This window comes from Hemitrygon akajei, chromosome 7 (genome assembly GCF_048418815.1).
Source record: "Hemitrygon akajei chromosome 7, sHemAka1.3, whole genome shotgun sequence".
Taxonomy (NCBI): domain Eukaryota; kingdom Metazoa; phylum Chordata; class Chondrichthyes; order Myliobatiformes; family Dasyatidae; genus Hemitrygon; species Hemitrygon akajei.
In genome coordinates this window covers 35,954,031-35,975,029 of record NC_133130.1, presented here as the reverse complement: position 1 = coordinate 35,975,029, position 20,999 = coordinate 35,954,031, and the positions used below count along the sequence as shown (strand labels likewise).

Sequence of the window (20,999 nt, the reverse complement as noted above, 5' to 3'; positions counted from 1 at the left end):
AGCCTCTGGGCCCGAACTCCAGCTTCCCGCCCACCTGCTGCCAGACGCCTCGGCCAGGTGCGGTTGGTTGTGGGTCGGGTGAGAAGACAAGGTCAGGACTGGAGGTCCCCGTGCCGGGGCCGCGGCAGTCGCAGTCCAGAGAGAGCGAGCGACCGAGCAAGAAGTGCAACAGGCCGCGCACCCCGCCCCCCCCCCCCACTGTAGGATCTATCGGCCGACAAAAGTTTGTTTCAGTAGATAGCAGCAAGGTAGCTGCTCTGTTACTTACGAAACGCTGAGCCCGAATTAGGTCGTCTGCGAATATTTTAGCACTGGATTCCCCACAAACATTCGGTGTGTTAAACAGGTTTAGAGGCAGCGCTCCAGGCCAGTAGCGATGGCACTTCCCGTCGGCTGCCTGAGGCCAACCAGTGATCCCTGGCGCGAGGGTGTCACTGAGGTTAGGCGACTGATGACCTCACGTGGGTTCAAGCAACAGTGAGTGTGATAGGGACCGAGGAAAGGTGCAGCTGACCTATATCGTTTCCTCGCAGCCCGGTGGTTGGGGACCACTGAAGTACACTGTGTCGTGTGGGGGAGCTACATGCATGCACACTGGGCAGAAAGAACGGAACTAAAACCCCGCAACCCGGAAACAATCTCTCAACAGTATTTGTGTATTTATTTTTCATTCTTTTTTCGGGATCTACTGGGAAAATCTCAAAGATCGACTAATCGATCGCGATCGATGGGTTGGCGACCACTAGTTCAATAGATATCAGAGAATGCATACAATATACAACCTGAATTTCTTGTTCTTCAGACATCCACAAAAACAAGAGTGTCCCAAAGAATGAATGACAGTAAAAATGTTACAACCCTAAAGCCCCCTCCACCCACCAAGCAAGCAATAGCAAACCCCCAAGCAAGACCATTATCTGCTGCACAACAAAAATTAATCATTCACCTGATAATTCGACATACCACAGGCTCTCTCCCTAATAAAGAGACAGAGATGTATCACTTAGTGAGAGGGGAGACATAAATAAAGCAAGTCGCTAATTTACAGCGTTAAAGTCTGCCACATCGCTTTTTCTTCCTATAACTCAAGAATTGGCACCAAACTGTTCTCTATCAGCGAAAGAGAGAGTGTGATCAGCTCATTCGCAATGCCACAAAACCTCGGTACCACAAAGGCACGATTGTCATCTAGGCAGCGTCCATGGGATATTGAAAAATGGCAGGTTGATGGAGCACTGAGAGCAGGAACCAATATCATAACGAACCAACGTTTGAGTGCAGCTCTAGGTCAGGATCTTCGACAGAACCCTATCCACCTTGAAAAGCGAAAAGAGGCATTAAAAGTAGAAATAAGCTGTTTCTGCGGATGAGTTTGAAGAAGTTGCTGTCTGGCACCATCTTAACTCTGCTGATAATGCTCCAAAGGGATGATGTTCCACACTTGTAAATTTTCATTCAATGGTGAATTGATGGCCTATTGTTAAAAGGCTACTTAAAATGAAATGGAAGATCTTCTTTGGAAATTAGTAATTTCAGTGGTCAGCCAGAGTGCAGTAGACAACAAACTGCAAATGGAAATATAAATAAATAGTAATAATTAACAAGAACATAAGATATAGTCAATAAAGAGAGATCATTGGTTAAGGGAAAGTGCTCAACGATGGGGCAAATGAGTGTACTTACCTCCTTTTATTCAAGAATCTGATGGTTTGAGGGTTACTAACTGTTCTTGAACCTGGTGGTTTTGAGGCTCTTGCACCTTCTACATGATGACAGCAATAAGAAAGGAACATGGCCTGGTTGGTGAGGGTCTCTGATGATGGATGCTGCTTTCCTATTTCAGCGTTTCATATAGATGTGTTCAGTGGTTGAGAGGGCTTCACCCATGATGTACTGGGCCAAATCCACTAACTTTTGAAGGATTTTCCACTCAAAGGCATTGGCGTTTCCATGCCAGGCTGTGATTCAGCCAGTCAATACACTCTCCACTAGACATCTATAGAAGTTTGTCAATGTTTTAGATGTCATGCTGAATCTTGCAGACTCCTAAGGCAGTAGAGGTGCTGTTGTGCTTTCTTTGCAATTGCACTTGAGTGCGGGGTCCAGGACACATCCTCTGAAATAGTAACACCCAGGAATTTAATGTTGCTAATCCTCTTCACCTCTGATCATTTGGTGAGGACTGGCTCATGGTCCTCTGGTTTCCCTCTTCGGAAATTGTTGAGCAAATATAGATTTCTGCATTTAGTTTCACGTTTGCCTTCACCTGTTTTTGCTGTAGGTACAAGACCTAGATAACTGTGTTAATTGTTAAGAACACATGCGTGTTACCACAGAAAGAAACTCAGGGTTGTATGTGGTAACATGTATGTACTCTGATAATAACTTTTATTTTGAACTTTATAATATGGATAACATTTGTTAATTGTACAATGAAAAGTCCATAATTAAGTCATTCAGTGAAATGACTTAACTATTAGAATTTTCATTAACATATTGTTAATTAAAATACATTTTCTCTATGTTACGGCCTTAGTTTATCTAACGTAATTGCTGCTGATTGTTTCCACAGGAGCACACCAGATGTTACTGAAAGCTGTATTTATCTCCCCGTTGACTGACCTTATCTCTGATTTTGCCAAGTTTCAGGAGTTAATTGAGACCACATTGGATCTAAATCAGGTATGTGACATAGCTGAGGCAGCTGATGTATAAAAATCTTACAGATGTAACCAAACTCTGGAAATTGAAAGTAAGAGTTTAATTTTATTATCAGAGTACCTACATATCACCACACACAACCCTGAGATGATACTTCTGTAGACATACTTAGCAAATTTATAGAACAGTAACTTAAAAAAATGCAAGTGCAGATATTAAATAAATAGCAATAAACAGGCATGAAATACAAAGATAAAAGACTCTTTAAATGAATATAGTTATTCTCTTTTGTCAAAAGCCTGATGCTTGAGGGGTAGTAACCGTCCTTGAACCTGGTGGTGGGAGTCCTGAGGTACTCGTACCTTCTATCTGATGACAGCAGCAAGAAAACAGTGAGTGGTGAAGATCTTTGGATGCTGCTTTTCTACAGCAGTGTTTCAAGTAGATGTGCTCAATGGTTGGGAGTGTTTTACTCGTGATATACTGGGCTGAATCCACTACCTTTTGTAGGATTTTCCACTCAAAGGCATTGATGTTCCCGTACTAGGCTGTAATGCATCCAGTCAGCACACTTTCAACCACACATCTATAGAAGTTTGGCAAGGTTTTTGAAGACATGCTGAATCTCTGAAGACTCCTGAGGAAGTAGAGGTGCTGTTGTTCTTTCTTTGCAATTATGTGTATGATGGGTCCAGGACAGGTCCTCTGAGAGAGTGCCACCCAGGAATTTAAAGTTACTGACCCTCTCCACCTCCAATCCTCCAATGATTGCTGGCTCATGGACCTTTGGTTTCTCTCTTGAAGTCTACTATTAGTTCCATGGTCTTAATGATATTGAGTGAGAGCGTGTTGCTATTACACCAGTTAGTCAAATTTTCAGTCTCCCTCCTGTATGCTGATACAGCCCACAACAATGCTGTCATCAGCATTCTTGTATATGGTGTTGGAGCTGTACTTAGCCCCACAGTCATAGGTGTAAAGTGAGTAGAGCAGGTGGCTAAGTACACATCCCTGTGGTGTTCCTGTGCTGATGCAGATTGTGGAGGAGATGTTTTTGCCAATCTGAACTGACTGGGGTCTGCAAGTGAGGGAATCCAGGATCTAATTGTACAAGGGGGTATTGAGGCCAGGTCTTGGGGTTTACTGATTAGAGTGGATGATGGTGTTAAATGCTGAGTGGTAATCAATAAAGAGCATCCTGTTGTATGTACCTTTGCTGTCCAGACGTTTCAGGGTTGTGTGAAGAGCCAATGAGATAGCAACAGGTCTACAGCAGATGCTTCATTAGATGAATTGGGGCAGATCCAAGTCGCCACTCAGACAGGAGCTGATATGCTTCAAAACCAGCCCCTCAAAACACTTCATCACTGTGGATGTAAGTGCTACTGGGTGATGGTCATTTTTACAGGTTACCACACTCTTGGGCACCAGTATGATTGAAGCCTGCTCGAAGCAGCTGGACAACACACACTGCCAGAGCGAGAGGTTAAAGATATATTTTGAATACACCAGCCAGTTGGTTGGCACAGGTCTTCAGTACTCGGCCAGGTACTCTGTCCAGATCGGATGTTTTCCTTGGATTCACTCTCTTGAACGTATGTCATCTGCAGATACTGAGACCAAAGGATCAGTGTGCGATGGTTCCACCCTCTTCTGGTGATCAAAGTGAGCATAGAAGGCTTTGAGCTCATCTGGAAGTGAAGCTCTGCTGTCCCCTATGTTCAAGATTTAGCTTTAGCATCCCTCATTGATTCCAGACTAGTCCAGAATCTTCAATTTACCTGAGAGATGGCTTTCCAGAGATCATACTTGCACTTCTTGTGGCACTCTAGTAGCATTCTAAGTGCCTCTGTGGATTAGATAAAATCAGATTTGCTAATTATGCAGTGTCTTTCAATGAGTGAAATTAATTAATCCAGCCATTGTGGAGAGTAAAAACAAGGAAATAATTCTCTAATAGCCTTTAAGGTGAGTAAATTAATTTATTTCTCAAATGTCTAAATTAAATTTGACAAGGCTTATTGAATTACTCTCATTGTATTGTAAAGTTGTATCATGGTTTGAGGGCAGAGCTCTAATATAAACATCAAAATAGCGCCTTGGGTGTGCAGTCAAATCCATATTGCATGCAATTCATGGAAATGCCTGTGATGATCAGAAGTTGCTCTAACTGCACTGCTAATACCTGACTTGGAGCTGGTTTTATCTTAATGAGACGGTGCCAGCTCCTGAGTGTTTTGTTTTCCCTAAAGTGCTGTTGACAAGGAACTAATTGGATTTGGGGATGGAAGTCTGCCTGGAGAGTGCTTGCTTGAACCGGTTGTGTAGATGTGCATTATTGTTTTTTTTATTGTATCATGGTTCAGTGAACCCAACTCCCATTTGCAGAGGTGCTTAGAATGAAGGGAAACGGCCTTCATTATTGTGTGATAGGACATTGCACACTAATGTGCAAGAGGTGAGCATGATGCTTCATTACTGGTGTTCCCAGTAAACTGCATTTGCTTTTTCATGTTTGTAGGAAAGAACCACTGGGATAGTTCATTGCATGTTGCCATTGTTTTTTTTCCATCTGTCTGAAATTACAGATGAGCCTTTTATTTTCATTTATCATCCTGTGCCTCCACTACTTTAACTACTGTGCCTCCACTTTATCTTTCAGTTCAGATGATATAACTCGACCAGGAAGGTTCACTATGCATTTCCTTTTATGGCTGCTGCCTGGCCTGCTTAGCTCTTCCAGCAGTTCTTCTTTGCTCTGGATTGTAGCATCTGCAGTTACTCATGTCTCCAATGTTATTGTCTGTATTATAGTCCAGTTCTGTTTGTTTATTATCTTAAGGTTATTGAGTTTTGATTCTGTTGATTTGTTTGATTTTCTTAGTTACTGAGTTATTTGCGGTTCTGGGGTCCTTTCATCTTCGATATCTTCCCTGAAAATGTGAAAATCTGCTTTCAAATCTTTTCCAAATGCTCTTCTAATTGAAAGAAAGAATTGTGATGGATTACTGTTCTAGTGTATAACACCTGAAATATTAATCATCCCATTTAAGAAACAGAGATTTGTTCTTGCTTTTAGGAGCTTAAAAAATTAGAGGGCTATGGGTAAGCCTAGGTAGTTCTAAGAAAAGGACATGTTCGGCACAACTTTGTGGGCTGAAGGACCCGTATTGTGCTGTAGGTTTTCTATGTTTCCACTTCTGCCTCATAATCCATGTCGAGCTTTTTCAAGAAACAGAAAATGCTAAGCAGATCAGGCATCTGCAGAGAGATAAAGTTAATATGATCAATTACCTTTTCATCAGAAAGATCACCAACCTGAAATAGAAACTTTATCTTCAGAGAAGCTGCTTAATCTACTGTAATTCCAATATATTTTCTCCCCCTTTCTCCCTTCCCAACCTCAGAAATAGTACAAGAGCTTCTGTGTGCTAAATGTCCTTTGTGATGATAAATCAATTGGATATCTTTGTGATAATTATCTCAACATTGAATGTAATCACTTGATTTTAACAGGTGGAAAATCATGAGTTTCTGGTTAAGCCATCTTTTGATCCAAATCTAACTGAACTGAGGGAGAAGATGGATGACCTGGAGAAAAGTATGCAGTCAGCTCTCAACCAAGCAGCCAGAGAGTTAGGTATAAAATAGATTATTTTTGTTCATACAACAACACCAATGGCAATTTTTGTTTTGTAGCTTTAATATATTAAAGGTTCCTAAGATGTTTTACAGGAGTATTATCAATAGTAAGATAAAATAGACTGCAGATGCTAGAATCTGGAGGGTGGGAAGGAGGACATTGCCAGGAGCACATCACCTTTGCCACCAACTTCCAGCCTGCTCTCAAATTCTTATGGACCATTTCTAACAATTCTCTCCATTTTGTAGATCTCACTGGCTCCAACTCAGGAGACGAAATATCCACGAGTACTTGTTATAAACTCACTGACTCCCCACAGGATGGCACTTCTTCCCATTCTGTCTCCTGGAAGGATGCCATTCCTTTCTCCTATTTTCTCTGTGTCTGCCACATCTGCTCGCAAGATGAGGTTTTGTGTTACATGATATCTGAAATTTTTTTTTGGCAATCATGCTTTCCTTTTGCTGTGGTTGGTGGACTCCTATTCTGTTTCTTATATTCATGTCCTCACCCTGCCTCATCTCAGATAGACCAGAGATAGTTCCCATTGTTCCTACTTTTCAGACCATGAGCTTCTGCATCCAACACACCATGAGTTGTTGTTTCCACCAGCTACAACAAGATCCCACAATCAGCCACATCTTCTCTCCACCGCTTTCTGCCTTCTGCAGGGAAATTCTCTCCAAGACTCCAAGTTCTGCTTATACCTCCAAGCCCAAATCTCCTGAACCCTGGCACTTTCCAGAGGAGATCTAGCCAAAGATTTGCCTCGTCTAGAAGGATTATTTGGGTCCCTTCCCAGCAACCCTTCCTCCTTCTCTTTCTCATCCTCTGGTCCTCCTATTTTTGCCCTCATTCCTCCTCCTGGCTCCATCCACTCACTTCACAGAGGTTCCCCACCACCCCCATCTAGTTCCAGCTGTCACATCTCCTTTCTCTTCACTTTACAGTAAGGTAGATTTAAATGGCTGTCAAGAAAAAAACATGTTTCAGTGAAAAGCCACTCAAAATTTGCCTAGGATTTACAGGTAGGTTATGGAATGATTTCCATTCTCATCTTCTGTACTTACCTGAATCCATCTGTAATAATGTTTTGTGTTTTTTGCCACCTTGCTTCACCCCCCCCCCCTTTTCCTCTCTCGCTGTCTGCCTCATCTATCATTCACATACCAAAGCCTTTCAACTCCGCTCCAGCTCACCTTCCCTACCTAGCTTCACCTGCCTGTAATCTTACATCCTTCCTCAGTGACAGTACTACTGTGAAACATTAGGTATGGAGTTGGGGGGTACTGTTTTACTGCTTTATCTACAAGTTGTTAATATTAAAAGCTAGGGTTTTGTCTGACATTAGTTGTTCCCAATATCATGTGGGGAGATTTGTGAACTGGCAAGGGACTTCTTATGGGTGTGGAAAATTGGGAGAGACAGTGGGCTGCAATTACTCTTATTGTTTCTATTACCCTATAGTAGACAATATAAATCATCCCTCTTTTTTGAGATGAGATGCATAATATAGTGGATCTTACACTTCAAGAAAGTGGCTTAAGCGAATGACAAAGAATGATATACACTCAGTGGCCACTTTATTAGATTTCTACCGTACCTAATAAAGTGATCACCAAGTGTATCATTGTGGTCTTCTGCCGCTGTAGCCCATGCACTTACAGTGGCATGCAAAAGTTTGGGCACCCTGGTCAGAATTTCTGTTACTGTGAATAGCTAAGCAAGTAAAAGATGAACTGATCTCCAAAAGTCATAAAGTTAAAGATGAAACATTCTTTTCACCATTTTAAGCAAGATTAGTGTATTAATTTTTGTTTTGTACAATTTTAGAATGAAAAAAAGGAAAGGAGCACCATGCAAAAATTTGGGCACCCAAAGAGATATGAGCTCTCAGATAACTTTTACCAAGGTCTCAGAACTTAATTAGCTTGTTAGGGCTATGGCTTGTTCACGGTCATCATTAGGAAAGGCCAGATGATGCAAATTTCAAAGCTTTTTAAATACTCTGACTCCTCAAACCTTGTCCCAACAATCAGCAGCCATGGACTCCTCTAAGCAGCTGCCTAGCCCACTGAAAATTAAAATAAATGATGCCCACAAAGCAGGGGAAGGGTATAAGAAGATAACAAAGCGTTTTCAGGTAGCCGTTTCCTCAGTTCGTAATATAATTAAGAAATGGCAGTTAACAGGAGCGGTGGAGGTCAAGTTGAAGTCTGGAAGATCAAGAAAACTTTCCGAGAGAACTGCTTGCACAGTGCATTTTATGGTGGGAAGAGTTAAAATAAACTTGCACTGCTTCTTTTCTGTTGCACGTTTTTTCCACGCTGGAAGACACTTATCAAAAGTTTTGTAATAAGCTTGTATAACGTGCTTTGTGGAAGCTAGTTGTTTTCCTTTTACCTCCCATAACTGGCAGCTTGAAATCCAAGTGCTGCATCTCTTTCCACCCTACAAAGCTATTGCGGAGAGCAGATCAATTGAACTGCAAGTAACTCCAGAATTTTCTGTTGGCAGAATCACTGACCTTTGTAATTGATGTGATTTTAGTAAATGAGATTTGTTTACCACAGTTTAAGATTGAGAAAGATTGTGTTGCGAGTGATGAAGAAAATTTAATTAAAAAATGAGCATTTTGTAATTGGATACCTGTGGGACGGTTTTCTTTAATTGTCTCATTAATTTTTATGTAGGTCTTGAAGCTGGAAAGACTGTGAAACTGGAGTCAAATGCTCAATTGGGATATTACTTCCGCGTCACCTGCAAAGAGGAAAAGGTCCTTCGCAACAATAAGAAATTTAATACTATAGATATTCAGAAGAATGGAGTTCGGTTCACAAATAGGTTAGAGTTGTATTTTGTTTGGTCCTTTAGTGCTTTTATCATTGATAAATTTGGGTGAATACCCAAAACAATCTTTGTGTATGGTGATTTCTTTGAAAGTTATATTGCATCAAGCTCGTCACTGTAGGTAAGTTGACGTTGAGCTATATGGATAGAATTTGAACTTGTTTCAAAAACATGGGTACACATTCCGGAGCTGTGATTAAACATAGCTGGAGTAAACAAGGACTTTTTACTACTAACTTTTCAGTTTAGAATGAAGCTGCCTGAGCAAGTTAAATTGTTACAGTCACCGAAGTGTGTGATTTTAGTTGAAGAGCTGAGCTGTCCATATGAGGAAGGTTTTTTTTGGTCTGTTCTTTTGTTGGTGCTGCACATGCTGAACTAGGTTATGTTGCAGCTTGCATACTGCACTTGATCTTGCCACTTCTGCTTAATGGCACCTTGAAAACAGGGTTAAGGAGAATGCTAGCAGAGCCACCTAGTATTGCATCCAGATTACTTTTTGGAGGGGCATGAATGAGTTCATTAGTTTAAAGGAAATATAGCTGTGAATTTCAAATGGATTTCCCTCCATTTCTTTGTCTTCTATGCCTTGATCCAATCTGGCAGTATGGTTTCATTGCTTCCTACCAATCTCCATCTATTGTGTGCTTTACTAACATTCCGAGTCTGCACATAGCATAGGTTAATCTGCTTTGCATTCCTCTTCTTCTCTGACACCTATGCATGGTTTTTTCATAGCACCTAGCCTCATCAGTTTGTGTTCACCCTGTACTGTCCAAATGCTGCCATGTCAGTCATCACAGATGTGCCAATTGCTCCCACCAAACCCTCAAACACAATTATGACATTTGCCCATTTGGCTGGTTTCTTGCATAATTTCAGTTATAACTTAACCTGCCTTAAATCCTGTTTGCCTTATCTCCTCGCCTAGGAAATATTCCTTTTAAAGTTATTCCCTTGCTCATCATTCTACTTCGACTGCCTCTTTCAGTCCAGGTTCGACCTGTGCTTTTGAGCATATAATGGAATTCACTGATTCTGTCCCTTCAGCTTTTGTACTGCCTGTACCATTACAATTTTCCATTTTCCCAAAGTGAATGATTGGTTCTATTTGAATAATATAGGTTGAAAATCCTAATTCAAAGATTCTGAGTACATATAGTATCAGTATGTATACAGAATGCAACCCTGAGATTTGTTTTCCCGCAGGCAGCCATGAAACAAAGAAACACAATGGAACCCGTTCAAAGAAAACATTAAAAACCCAATTTGTGCAAAGAAAGAAGGAATCATGTAAACATTAAAAAGCAAATGAATAACACACAGAATATTAAATACCAAACTGCAGAGATCTCTACTGTCTAGGAATGTTCAGTTTAGTTCAGTTTGGTTTACTGCTGTGACATTTGTTGGCTGCAGGCACAGACCCAGTCCACACCAAAGTGCCCCGATCCAATTGCGCAAAATAGCAATAAAAAAAGGGTAACCAGAAACACAGATAACATGAACTGCAGAGTTCTCTTTTTAAAAAAAAGTCTACAGCCGCAAGTCACACTGATAAAACCTTGCCCAAGACCCAAGAATCCTGCACCTTCCTCTGGCATCAGTGAATGAGAGGGAGAGGGATACTGGTCAAACACAGGTGGGCAGTGCTGAACGCCCGCTCACCTTCCACTCTTGTCTTTGTCAATTTCAAGTGCTCAGCACTTTAATCAGCAAGGAGCAATGGAGCTGATCATGGGTTCCTGCTCTACTGTTAGGCCACACACTCCATTCTCAACTTCATTGTATTCTCCAGAGACAGCAAAAGTGCCAGATTGCTCAAAATCGGCCCAAAAACACATAATAAAAATGTGAATTACAGGCTCCTATTGCATGCAGTTTAGTAGTAGTAGAAGCATATTTAAAAGAAGTAGCAGTTTCGTGTACTGTCTGCAAGATGTTGCCGTTGGTTGCTGGCACCATCTTGATACAGTCAAGTTAACTGCTGTGGATGCCATTGTTACATTTGGTACAAGGGGCTGAACATTGGAGTGTGTCACGTATTGCTTCTTCATTATTAATGCTTCATTGGTCTACACAACAGTTTTACTTAGGTAATAGATTTTGAGAAACAAATTACCCAGCACTAAGATGAGTTATGGAAAGAGCAAGGATCTCTGATACAAGGTCTAAGATCAAAATGACAATGTGTTGTGTTTGACAAAAGCACAATATTGCAAGTAGTGTTTAAATTGAATAAAAATCTGATTCAAGTCTCCCTGGGCATTGACAGGTGCTGCTTGACCCACTGAGTTCCTTCAGTTGATTTTTTTTTTTGGTTCCAGATTTCAGTATCTGCTGTCTCTCTTGTATCTGAGTTGTGAGATTCATTTACTTTCCTTTTGAAAGGTCACTGACCTGAAATGATACTCAGACCAGAATATTTCCGGCATTTTTTGGTTTTGTTCTTCTACCTAGTATCTAGGACATATCTTTGTGTCTTTCAATTTTCATCCAATTCCTTCTGAAGTTACATACCAACTCTTTTTAAGTTTGATGTAACCAGCTCCCACTGTTGTCTCTTCCTTCTTTCCCCATGTTCAATTCATTCCAAAGGGTCATCTGCTTTCACGTTTTGCTTGTCCCAAGTGCAAAGATGCAGTGTCCTTAAAATGTATTGCTTACGTCATTATAGGAATGTTCATCCCTTAAGTACTGAATTTGTGAAACTTGTTTTATGAATCCTCCTCTAGTAAGCTGAGCTCTTATAATGAGGACTACCTGAAGAGTAGAGAAGAGTATGAAGAAGCCCAGAATGCAATTGTTAAAGAAATCATCAATATCTCTGCAGGTAGGATATTTTGGAAGAAATTTTACTGCATGTTTTTAAATTTCAGGTAAGGCATTGAATGGAAGGCCAGCAGGTCTATTCACTTGCATATAAGTGATATTCATAATCTGAAAGACAAACCTCTTCTCCAGCTGTCTTGGCCAGAATTAATCTATCAAGAAAATATCTTGTACATTTAGTTCTGCGGCCATAATTTTTTAAGATAACAACCAAGTGGCCTCATTGGTATACACTGCCTTTCGTGAGAAGTTTAACCAACAAAGGAAAATGCTATCTCAGATCTGGTCCCATGAAATGAAACATGTAAAGTTACCAATCTTGTAGATAGAGATCCTCTTGGAAACTGAAGGGTGCAGTAGCTAGATTTAAAACCAGTGTGTATCTGCATAAACAAGGGATACCACAACAGGATGGAGGAGGAGCTTGCTAGCTTAGATTGAGTACAGGGTATGTGATGGGGCAGTTGAAGAACAGTGGAAGATTTGGAAAGTGATTTTTTTAAAAATACAGTGCTCAACAAAAGTATATTCCAGTTAAAAGCACTCCCTTGAGATCTATTACGAACCTGATTTTCCTGATCTACTTGCATGTTAAAATCTTCCATGACCATAATATTGCCCTTTTGATATGCCTTTTCCATTTCCTGTTGTAATCTGTAGTTTACGTACCAGCTACTGTTTGGAGGCCTGTATATAATTTCCATCAAGTTCCTTTTACCCTTGCAGTGTCTTAACTCAACCCACAGGGATTCAATATCTTCCGATCCTATGTCACATCTTTCTACTAACTTGATGCCATTTTTTAACAGCAGAGCCATGCCACCCCCTTTGCCTACCTTCCTTTCCCACCGATATAATATACAACCTTGGACATTCAGCTCCCAACTGCAGCCATTCTTCAGCCACGATTCAGTGATGGCCACAACATCATACCTGACAATCTGTAAAAGTGCAAAGGATCATCCACCTAATTTCTTATACTCTATGCGTTGAGATATAACACTTTGAGTACAGAGAGTATTCGCTACCCTTTTTGATTCTGCATCCCTAATGCACTGATACTCACCCTGCTGGCTGCAATTATGTCCTATCATCTGTCTACCCTTCCTGACAGTCTGATTGCACACTATCTTTGTTTTTTTAACCATCCATCCTACCCTGAGTCCCTTCAGTCTGGTTCCCATCCCCCTGCCAAATTTAGTTTAAACCCTCCCCAGCAGTTCTAACAAACCTGCCTATGAGAATATTGGTCTCCCTCAGGATCAGGAACCAACTGAATTTATGCAAAACAAATTCAGAGGTTCAAAGGTCAAGTTTAATGTCAGAGAAATGTATACAATATACATCCTGAAATAATTTTTCTTCGCAAAACATCCACAAAAACAGAGAAGTGCCCCAAAGCATGAACGACAGAATTAGACATTGGCTCAATGGGAGAAGCCAGAGAGAGGGATTGGAGGATTGCTTCTCTGAGTGCAGGCCTGTGACTAGTGGTGTGCTGCAGGGATCAGTGCTGGGTCCATTGTTATTTGTCATCTATATCAATGACCTGGATGACAATGTGGTAAATTGGATCGGCAAATTTGCTGATGATACAAAGATTGGAGGTGTAGTAAGAGTTGGAATGTTATCATGAGGTTGTATAAGGCATTAGTGAGGCTGAATTTGGAGGATTGTGTGCAGTTTTGATCACCGAATTACAGGAAGGATATTAATAAGGTTGAAAGAGTGCAGAGAAGGTTTACAAGGATGTTGTCGGGGCTTGAGAAACTGAGTTACCGAGAAAGGTTGAATAGTTTAGGATTTTGTTCCCTGAAGCATAGAAGAATGAGGGGAGACTTGATAGAGGTATATAAAATTATGGTGGGTCTAGACAGAGTGAATGCAAGCAGGCTTTTTCCACTGAGGCTAGAGGAGGAAAAAACCCAGAGGACATGGGTTAAGGGTGAAGGGGGAAAAGTTTAAAGGGAACATTGTGGGGGGGTGGCTTCTTCACACAGAGAGTGGTAGGAGTGTTGGAATGAGCTGCCAGATGAAGTGGTAAATGCGGGCTCACTTTTAACATTTAAGAACAACTTGGATAGGTACATGGATGAGAGGTGTATGGAGGGATATGGGCCAAGTGCAGGTCAGTGGGACTAGGCAGAAAAATGGTTCAGCACAGCAAAGAAGGGCCAAAAGGCCTGTTTCTGTGCTGTAATGTTCTATGGTTCTATGGACAGTTGAACGTGAGAACCCCAAAGTCCCCCCCCCCAGCACTCCCCTCGTGCGTGTAAGTAGCAGCGAGCAACAATTCCCCCTCCCCCAGAAGCAAAATTAAATGAGCTTCAGTGCAATCACTGAGTCCAAACATGTGCTAAATGATAGCAAAGACGCAGACCTTGCAGTTCGCATTTCATCCGAATTCGACAACCCACAGGTTCTCTCTCTCCCCCTGGCAAGTGAGAGGGAGGTGTCCCCCATTTTCACAGTGAGCGGGAGACATAACTACCAACTCGTTTACGATCTTAAAAGTCCATTTCTTCGCTTTTTTTGAGCACTGTGTCCGAAGATTGTAAAGACCATGGGTCTTTGGGCCCACAGCAAAAGACACCGACCCTTGATCTGCCCATCTTCAGAGCCCCGAGATCTTAGGCTTCTGAACACAATCAAGATTATCAGGCCAAACCCTTGGCATGTTAAACAGTGGCCAGTCGTGGAACCCTGAGAATGGGTCCCATTCCCGCAAAGAACTGAAGCCTGCGTGTAACTCCAGGTCAGGGTCTTCAAAAGAACCCTGAAAGGAAAAAATAAAGATATTAAAGGAAGAAATAGAGCTGTTTCCGAAGATGCAAGCAAAGGAGTCGCCGTTAGGCGCCATCATTCCTCCACCCCCATAATTATTCTGATCATACAATAATCTCAAACCTCTTTTAAAAAAGAAAATGTTGAATTTCTATTATAAGATCATTGCCATTCTGTAGACAATTCAGATGTCATCTTATCTAAGAATTGTTTAAAAATCATCCTACCAAAATTTTCAATCCAGGCAAATGTGATTGCAATTTGGGAGGTCAAATGTAAGAGGACTGTACACACTAATGGCAGGGCACCAAAAAGCACTAATGTACAGAGGGATCTTAGAGTCCAAGTTCATAAATTCCTGCAAATGGCAGTGAGTATATAGGGCGGTAAAGAAGGCGTATGGCATGCTTGCCTTAATTGGTTGGGGCAGTAAGTATAAGAGTAAGGAAGTCGTATTGCAGCTATATAGAACTTGTAAGACTACATTTTAGTTATTGTGTTCATTCATTCTAGACACCTCAATGCAAGGAGAATTTGGAGGCTTTGCAGGGGAGAGATTGTATAGCTTTGAATTGGTTTTTTTTTTGGAGCTGAAGGGAGACCTTATTGAAGTTTATGAAATTGAAGTATAGATGGGGTAGACATAGTCCTTTTTTCCCCATGGTAGAAATGTAAGATGTAGGAGGGCAGGTCTTTAAAGTGTGAAGGGAAATGTTTAAGCGAGATGTACTTGTAAGTTCAGTTATACAGAATGGTCAGTGTCAGGAATACACTGGCAGGGATGGTGGTAGAAGCAGACATGATAGTGACAATTACTGACACATGAAAGGAATGGAGGGAAATGGGTCCTGTGCATGCAGATGGGATTAATTTCTTTTGACATCCTGGTTGGCAGAGACATCATGGGCCAAATAGCAATTCCTGTGCTGTCCTGTACAATGTTCTGCTGAATTCTTGCTGAGTAACTTGGGTGATGATTCATCTTGGCCTGTATTAAATTGTTTCCCTTTTTGTAAAGTACTGAGGACACGGTCAGGAGCAGTTGCTTGACTGTGTGTACATACAGTGCTTGTAAGTCTGATGTAATATTGATTAGTTTCAGAGCAAAGATTACCAGTCAAGGGTTATAATGTAACATAACAGCTTTAAGACTGCTGTAGTTTAATTTCACTGACAGTCTTGATACCTGTTGGAGTATACTTCCACGCGACAGTGAGAGTAGGAATGGAATTAGGTGGAGGATGAATGCGTGGTTGAGGGATTGGAGCAGGGGGCAGGGATTCAAGTTTCTGGATCATTGGGACCTCTTCTGGGGCAGGCGTGACCTGTTCAAGAAGGACGGGTTACACTTGAATCCTGGGGGGACCAATATCCTAGCGGGGAGGTTTGCTAGGGCTACGGGGCAGACTTTAAACTAGTAAGATGGGGGGGCGGAAATCAATTTGAGGAAACTATGGGAGAGGAGGTTAGTTCACCAGTAGAGCAAGTAAGTAGACCGTGTGTGAGGGAGGACAGGCAGGTGATGGAGGAGGGATGCGCTCAGCCCGAAGTTGTAGGGGAGAAGAAAGAAAAGGATAATAAATTTGAATGCATTGCTAGGGATGAAAAGAGAGGAGGAGGTGGAGAGTATCTTAAATGTATCTATTTTAATGCTAGGAGCATTGTAAGAAAGGTGGATGAGCTTAAAGTGTGGATTGATACCTGGAATTATGATGTTGTAGCTATTAGTGAAACATGGTTGCAGGAAGGGTGTGATTGGCAACTAAATATTCCTGGATTTAGTTGCTTCAGGTGTGATAGAGTAGGAGGGGCCAGAGGAGGAGGTGTTGCATTGCTTGTCCGAGAAAATCTTATGGCGGTGCTTTGGAAGGATAGATTACAGAGCTCCTCTAGGGAGGCTATTTGGGTGGAATTGAGGAATGGGAAAGGTGTAGTAACACTGATAGGAGTGTATTATAGGCCACCTAATGGGGAGCGTGAGTTGGAAGAGCAAATGTGTAAGGAGATAGCAGATATTTGTAGTAAACACAAGGTGGTGATTGTGGGAGATTTTAATTTTCCACACATAGATTGGGAAGCTCATTCTGTAAAAGGGCTGGATGGTTTAGAGTTTGTGAAATGTGTGCAGGATAGCTTTTTGCAACAATACATAGAAGTACCGACTAGAGATGGGGCAGTGTTGGATCTCCTGTTAGGGAATGCGATAGGTCAGCTGACAGATGTATGTGTTGGGGAGCACTTCGGGTCCAGTGATCACAATAGCATTAGCTTCAATATAATTATGGAGAAGGACAGGACTGGACCTAGAGTTGAGATTTTTGATTGGAGAAAGGCTAACTTTGAGGAGATGCGCAGGGATTTAGAGAGAGTGGAATGGGTCAAGTTGTTTTATGGGAAGGATGTAATAGAGAAATGGAGGTCATTTAAGGGTGAAATTATGAGGGTACAGAATCTTTATGTTCCTGTTCGGTTGAAAGGAAAGGTTAAAGGTTTGAAAGCGCCATGGTTTTCAAGGGATATTAGAAACTTGGTTCAAAAAAAGAGGGATGTCTACAATAGATATAGGCAGCATGGAGTAAAGGAATTGCTCGAGGAATATAAAGAATGTAAAAGGAAACTTAAGAAAGAGATTAGAAAAGCTAAAAGAAGTTACGAGTTTGGTTTGGCAAATAAGGTGGAAGTAAATCCGAAAGGCTTCTACAGTTATATTAAAAGCAAGAGGATAGTGAGGGATAAAATTGGTCCCTTAGAGAATCAGGGTGGTCAGCTATGTGTGGAGCCGAGGGAGATGGGAGAGATTTTGAACGATTTCTTCTCTTCGGTATTCACTAAGGAGAAGGATATTGAATGGTGTAAGGTGTGGGATACAAGTAAGGAAGTTATGGAACCTATGACAATTAAAGAGGTGGAAGTACTGGCGCTTTTAAGAAATTTAAAAGTGGATAAATCTCCGGGTCCTGACCGGATATTCCCCAGGACCTTGAGGGAAGTTTGTGTAGAGATAGCAGGAGCTCTGACGGAGATCTTTCAGATGTCATTAGAAACAGGGATTGTGCCGGAGGATTGGCGTATTGCTCATGTGGTTCCATTGTTTAAAAAGGGTTCTAGAAGTAAGCCTGGCAATTATAGACCTGTCAGTTTGACATCAGTGGTGGGTAAATTAATGGAAAGTATTCTTAGAGATAGTATTTATAATTATCTGGATAGACAGGATCTGATTAGGAGTAGCCAGCATGGATTTGTGCGTGGAAGGTCATGTTTGACAAATCTTATTGAATTTTTTGAAGTAGTTACGAGGAATGTTGACGAGGGTAAGGCAGTGGATGTAGTCTATATGGACTTCAGCAAGGCCTTTGACAAAGTTCCACATGGAAGGTTAGTTAAGAAGGTTCAGTCGTTAGGTATTAATGCTGGAGTAATAAAATGGATTCAACAGTGGCTAGATGGGAGATGCCAGAGAGTAGTGGTGGATAATTGTTTATCGGGATGGAGGCCGGTGACTAGCGGGGTGCCTCAGGGATCTGTTTTGGGCCCAATGTTGTTTGTAATATACATAAATGATCTGGATGATGGGGTGGTAAATTGGATTAGTAAGTATGCTGATGATACTAAGGTAGGAGGTGTTGTGGATAATGAGGTGGGTTTTCAAAGCTTGCAGGGAGATTTATGCCGGTTAGAAGAATGGGCTGAACGTTGGCAGATGGAGTTTAATGCTGAGAAGTGTGAGGTTCTACATTTTGGCAGGAATAATCCAAATAGAACATACAGGGTAAATGGTAGGGCATTGAGGAATGCAGTGGAACAGAGAGATCTAGGAATAACAGTGCATAGTTCCCTGAAGGTGGAGTCTCATGTAGATAGGGTGGTGAAGAAGGCTTTTGGAACGCTGGCCTTTATAAATCAGAGCATTGAGTACAGAAGTTGGAATGTAATGTTAAAATTGTACAAGGCATTGGTAAGGCCAAATTTGGAATATTGTGTACAGTTCTGGTCACCGAATTATAGGAAAGATATCAATAAATTAGAGAGAGTGCAGAGACGATTTACTAGGATGTTACCTGGGTTTCAGCACTTAAGTTACAGAGAAAGGTTGAACAAGTTAGGTCTCTATTCATTGGAACGTAGAAGGTTGAGGGGGGATTTGATCGAGGTATTTAAAATGTTGAGAGGGATAGATAGAGTTGACGTGAATAGGCTGTTTCCATTGAGAGTAGGGGAGATTCAAACGAGAGGACATGATTTGAGAGTTAGGGGGCAAAAGTTTAAGGGAAACACGAGGGGGTATTTCTTTACTCAGAGAGTGATAGCTGTGTGGAATGAGCTTCCTGTAGAAGTAGTAGAGGCCAGTTCAGTTGTGTCATTTAAGGTAAAATTGGATAGGTATATGGATAGGAAAGGAGTGGAGGGTTATGGGCTGAGTGCGGGTAGGTGGGACTAGGTGAGATTAAGAGTTCGGCACGGACTAGGAGGGCCGGAATGGCCTGTTTCCGTGCTGTGATTGTTATATGGTTATATGGTTTCAGTTTAGATTGAATTTGCATTGGGGTAAAATATGTTTGTCAGTCAGTCTCTCATTTGTTTAAAAACTGGATGCAGTTTCTAAAGCATTATAGATGGTTCTAAATTTTAAAAAAAAATTGGTAGCTGATGGATTTCCTAACACACAGATCTTTGTCTATTTTGAATATGGGATTTATACGATGGTAGCCTTTTAACATTTAACATTTTGTCTACGTCAATTATCCAATACTTTTCTATTCATGGATTTTTTGTTGGGGATGGAGTGGAGTGAATTTACACAAGTCCATTAATCTCATAAGGTTCCAATGTGCAATCCCTCAGTTTTGCTCATTTCCATGATTGCTCAACAGTAAACAAGATTAGCCAATAATATTTCATCCTGGTAGTATATCCCAAAGTTGTGTTTCCAATGGTAATAAGGTTGAGAATTCAGATTCTAACTGTGCTGCTAGTTCTTGCACAGGTCATATGGATGTAATACTCTCATTTAATTTTTCAGTCTTTTTATTGATTTTCAGGTAAAAAATATACAAGTCAGAGGAGGAGTTTAGCAAACAGATAATATAAAAGACATAAACAGCAATAAAAAAACAAAATATATAATGTCAAAATCAGATAGGTAAAATGTTATGCTGTTATATATACAATGGTCAAAAAAAAACTACAACTCCTCACAGCAATCATAAAAAAAATTGGAAATATTATTTAATAAAGGAAAAAAAACCCCACTAACTAACTAAGACGAAAGAAAAAAGAAAGATTGGGGCAGTCCAATTGAGGATAAAATTTTAAAAAAGAGAGAGAGGGGGGAAAAAATCCTTCCAGTCATCTCCGAACCTTCACGGATAAGGGTTTTCCGAAAAGAGTAAAGATAAATAAATAAAAACTTAAATCATGTGAAAATATTGAATAAAGGGTAGCCAGACTTGTTCAAAATTAAAGGATGTATCAAATGTCCGGCTTCTAATTTTCTCCAAGCTTAGACATGACGTAATGGAGGAGAGCCAATAAAAAACAGTAGGTGGGTTAGATTCTTTCCAGTGTAGCAAAATAGCTCTCCTAGCCAGTGAAGTTGAAAAGGCTATTATATGTTGAGCAGAAGCAGACACTTTGCTTGCTTCCTCTAGAATAATCCCAAAAATTGCTGTAAGGTAATAAGTACTCTAAATGAATTTTTTGTGCTTTACTGAAATATGAGTAAATTTGCCTGTTGAATACTATTAGAAAACTTGGGAACTTCAGTATTAACTGTCCCACCTGGTTGGAAACAGACAACAGGGCAGGGGGTTTTAGGTGGCAGGAGTGTCAGATAGAGCAGAATGGATCATTGGGTATCAAATAAAGGCACAAAATGTTGGGAAAATCAGTAAGTTGGGCAACATTTTCAGAGGCAGAAATAGAATTAAAAATTCAGATTGGTATATCTCAAATCGGTTCAAAATGTATTTTTGTTATGGGGTCAGAATGCTCTGTCATACCTCTCGCAGGCCTTTTTTGCACTCCTCCCCATTATGGTAAGGCACTGGCTTCGCCTGTGGGCAGGGTGAGATTGCTTGGCTTTCATGTTCTCAAAGTTTTAACGTGTTCTGCATCTTTCTCCAATTTCCCATTAAATGTTTGTTTCCATACCCTGATAAAGAAGTAAAACTGAAAATCTGAAGAAAAACAAAATGCTGTTAATACATAGTTGGTCTGGTAGCACCTGTGA

General features: G+C 40.9%; 1 protein-coding gene across 1 annotated transcript in view; it reads left to right on the top strand.

The window, feature by feature from the left end:
- msh2 (mutS homolog 2 (E. coli)) overlaps positions 1-20,999 on the top strand; it is a 71,727-nt gene that overhangs the window by 29,754 nt on the left and 20,974 nt on the right. Inside the window, exons 8-11 of the mRNA XM_073050635.1 lie at positions 2,573-2,682; positions 6,178-6,301; positions 8,998-9,148; positions 11,890-11,987. Coding sequence (XP_072906736.1) covers positions 2,573-2,682; positions 6,178-6,301; positions 8,998-9,148; positions 11,890-11,987 — 483 coding nt within the window. The remainder of the gene's footprint in view (positions 1-2,572; positions 2,683-6,177; positions 6,302-8,997; positions 9,149-11,889; positions 11,988-20,999) is intronic.